Source organism: Babylonia areolata, chromosome 23 (genome assembly GCF_041734735.1).
Source record: "Babylonia areolata isolate BAREFJ2019XMU chromosome 23, ASM4173473v1, whole genome shotgun sequence".
In the NCBI taxonomy this organism is placed as follows: domain Eukaryota; kingdom Metazoa; phylum Mollusca; class Gastropoda; order Neogastropoda; family Buccinidae; genus Babylonia; species Babylonia areolata.
In genome coordinates, this window is record NC_134898.1 from 42,970,797 (window position 1) to 42,973,296 (window position 2,500).

At 41.4% G+C, this 2,500-nt stretch overlaps 1 protein-coding gene across 2 annotated transcripts in view; it reads right to left on the bottom strand.

The window, feature by feature from the left end:
- Positions 1–2,500, bottom strand: part of LOC143298193 (dynein axonemal heavy chain 1-like) — a 148,767-nt gene that overhangs the window by 66,858 nt on the left and 79,409 nt on the right. For both annotated transcript variants that reach the window (XM_076610957.1, XM_076610956.1), the window contains exons 41-42: positions 1,584–1,778; positions 550–669 (exon numbers count right to left, since the gene is read on the bottom strand). In XM_076610957.1, the coding sequence (XP_076467072.1) occupies positions 550–669; positions 1,584–1,778 (315 nt within the window). The remainder of the gene's footprint in view (positions 1–549; positions 670–1,583; positions 1,779–2,500) is intronic.

The window sequence follows — 2,500 nt, forward strand, 5'->3', positions numbered from 1 at the left end:
GAGACAGAACTGATATATATATAATTTCTTTATTCAGTTGTAAACTTGACATGATGTTTTTTTTCTTCACATCTTGAGAGTTCTTGCCATTTAATGCATCGTGTCTAATGTGACAACTAACTCTCCATTCAAAAACTAAAATGTCTAAGTAAGAGTGACTAGAATTCAAAGCTGTGGCTGTCATCAGTCTATGAGAAGCTTTAAAACACACAACTCTCTCTTGTTTTCTCCATGTTTTAGTGACTGAGTCAAATATTATGTTAGTCTGAAAACAAAGTGAAAGCAATGAACAATAAACAACAAAAACACATCTATCAAAAAAGACAAGAAAACATGCTCATGGTCAATAATGACAGCATGTTCGACTAAGCCAATGGGGAAAAAATCCAAACAACAACAAATTGAACCAAAATGTCACAGTGAACTAAAACAACAATTTTTAAGCTGGTCAAAACAAATTTCAGGCTGGTCAAACATGCAAACGAGTGCTGGAGCAAAAACCGGTGTGACACTGACCATCTACCCTCCAAACACACAGCGATACATTACCTCTTTGGGAATAAAGGGAGAGAAGAAGCAGTCGAGCAGTTTGACAAGGGAGAAAACCAGCTGCCCGTCGACAGTCTCCACGATCTCCTTCATGTTCTTGCGAAGGAATTTGATGGCAGGCTGAAAATCACACATCACACGATTAAGTTTGGATCTGCTGGTCGTGTCTTGCAGGATATCTAGTTTTTGGGTGTTTTTTTTATTATTCAAAGTTAACCCATTCAACCCATTTGCTGGCGGGCATTTTGAGTGAGCCATAAAACAAATTTTGGTTTGGTTGAAGCAGACAATAAAGTATTTCGAATTGAACTGAACTGAATTGAAAAATATACTGGAAATCAACCAGTTTTTCCTCCAAATTGACACACGGGGACACAGTCATAAATACTGTAAAAGTTCCCTCAGCTTTAAGTGTACATATAATTATGAACATTTATGAAGAAGACCATTTTAATGAAACAAATTTTGACGACAGGGCAATGCTCAGACGCAAGGCTGACTGAGTTAAAGGCAGATGAATAAAAGATAAACACGATTATGAAACAGATAACAACAACACTATATTCTCTTCACCTGCATGAAGAAGTCAAACAGACAACATATTCAGTTTTCAGTTTCAGTTTCTCACGGAGGCGTCAATGCATTTAGACAAATCCATATACGCCACACCACATCTGCCTGGCAGAAGCCTGACCACCAGCATAACCCAACATGCTTGGTCAGGCCTTGAGTGCATGCACATATATATGTACGCACCTATCAGACTGGATTTCTTTAACAGGATTTTTCCAGTGGACAACCCTTTTGTTGTCGTGGGTTCTTTTACATGCAATGTGACGCGTGTGTGCTGCACACGGGACCTCGGTTTATCGTCTCATCCAAATGACCAGACACGCAGTTTGATTTTTCCAGTCAAACTTGAGAGAAAAGGCGAGAACGGGAATCGAATCTAGACCCAAATGGACACTGTACTGACAGATAAGCCTTGACCATTCTGCCCCCTTTGTGCTGCCACAACTCCACACTCTGCTCACCTCCATGAAGAAGTCAAAGAGCTCCTGGAACTGGTCCCGGTACTCGTAGATGTTGTCCGGAAGCTTCTTGAGCCAGCACTCCACGAAGGGATCGAGTCCGATGTAGCTGGGCTCCAGGTACACCATGCCGCAGCGACTGACGGTAGCAGGGGAGGCCACTGCCAGGTCCGCCACTTCAAACATCATCGTCATTTGCTGTCCACAGAGGGAACGTTAACAATACTGTCATTTGCTGTTGACAGGGGGAGTGTTAACAATATTGTCCATTTGCTGTTGACAGGGGGAGTGTTAACAATATTGTCCATTTGCTGTTAACAGAGGGAATGTTAACAATATTGTCAATTCTTGTCGACAGAGTGTTGATGTCATCATTTGCTGTTGACAGAGGGAGTGTTAACATCATCGTAATTTACTGTTGACAGAAGGGATGTTGACACCATCATTTGATGTTGACAGAGGGGGAGTTAACATGGTCATCTGCTGTTGACAGAGTATAAACATCATCGTTTGCTGTTGACAGATGGAGTGTTAACACCATCATTTGCTGTTGACAGAGGGAGTGTTAACAATATTGTCATCTGCTGTCTACAGGGGGTGTTGACAATTACTTCATCTGCTGTCTACAGAGGAAATGTTAACACCATCATCTGCTGTTGAAAGAAGGAATACTAATATCGTCATTTGGTGTTGACAGATGGAGTGTTAACATGGTCAGCTACTGTTGACAGTGTGTGTTAACATCATCATTCGCTGTCAACAGGGGGAGTGTTAACAATTATTGTCAACTGCTGTCTACGGAGGGAACATAAACATTGTCATTTGCTGTTGACAGAGGGAATGTTAACACCATCATTTGCTCTCAACAGAGGGAGTGTTAACATCATCATTTGCTATTGACAGAGGGAGTGTTAACACCG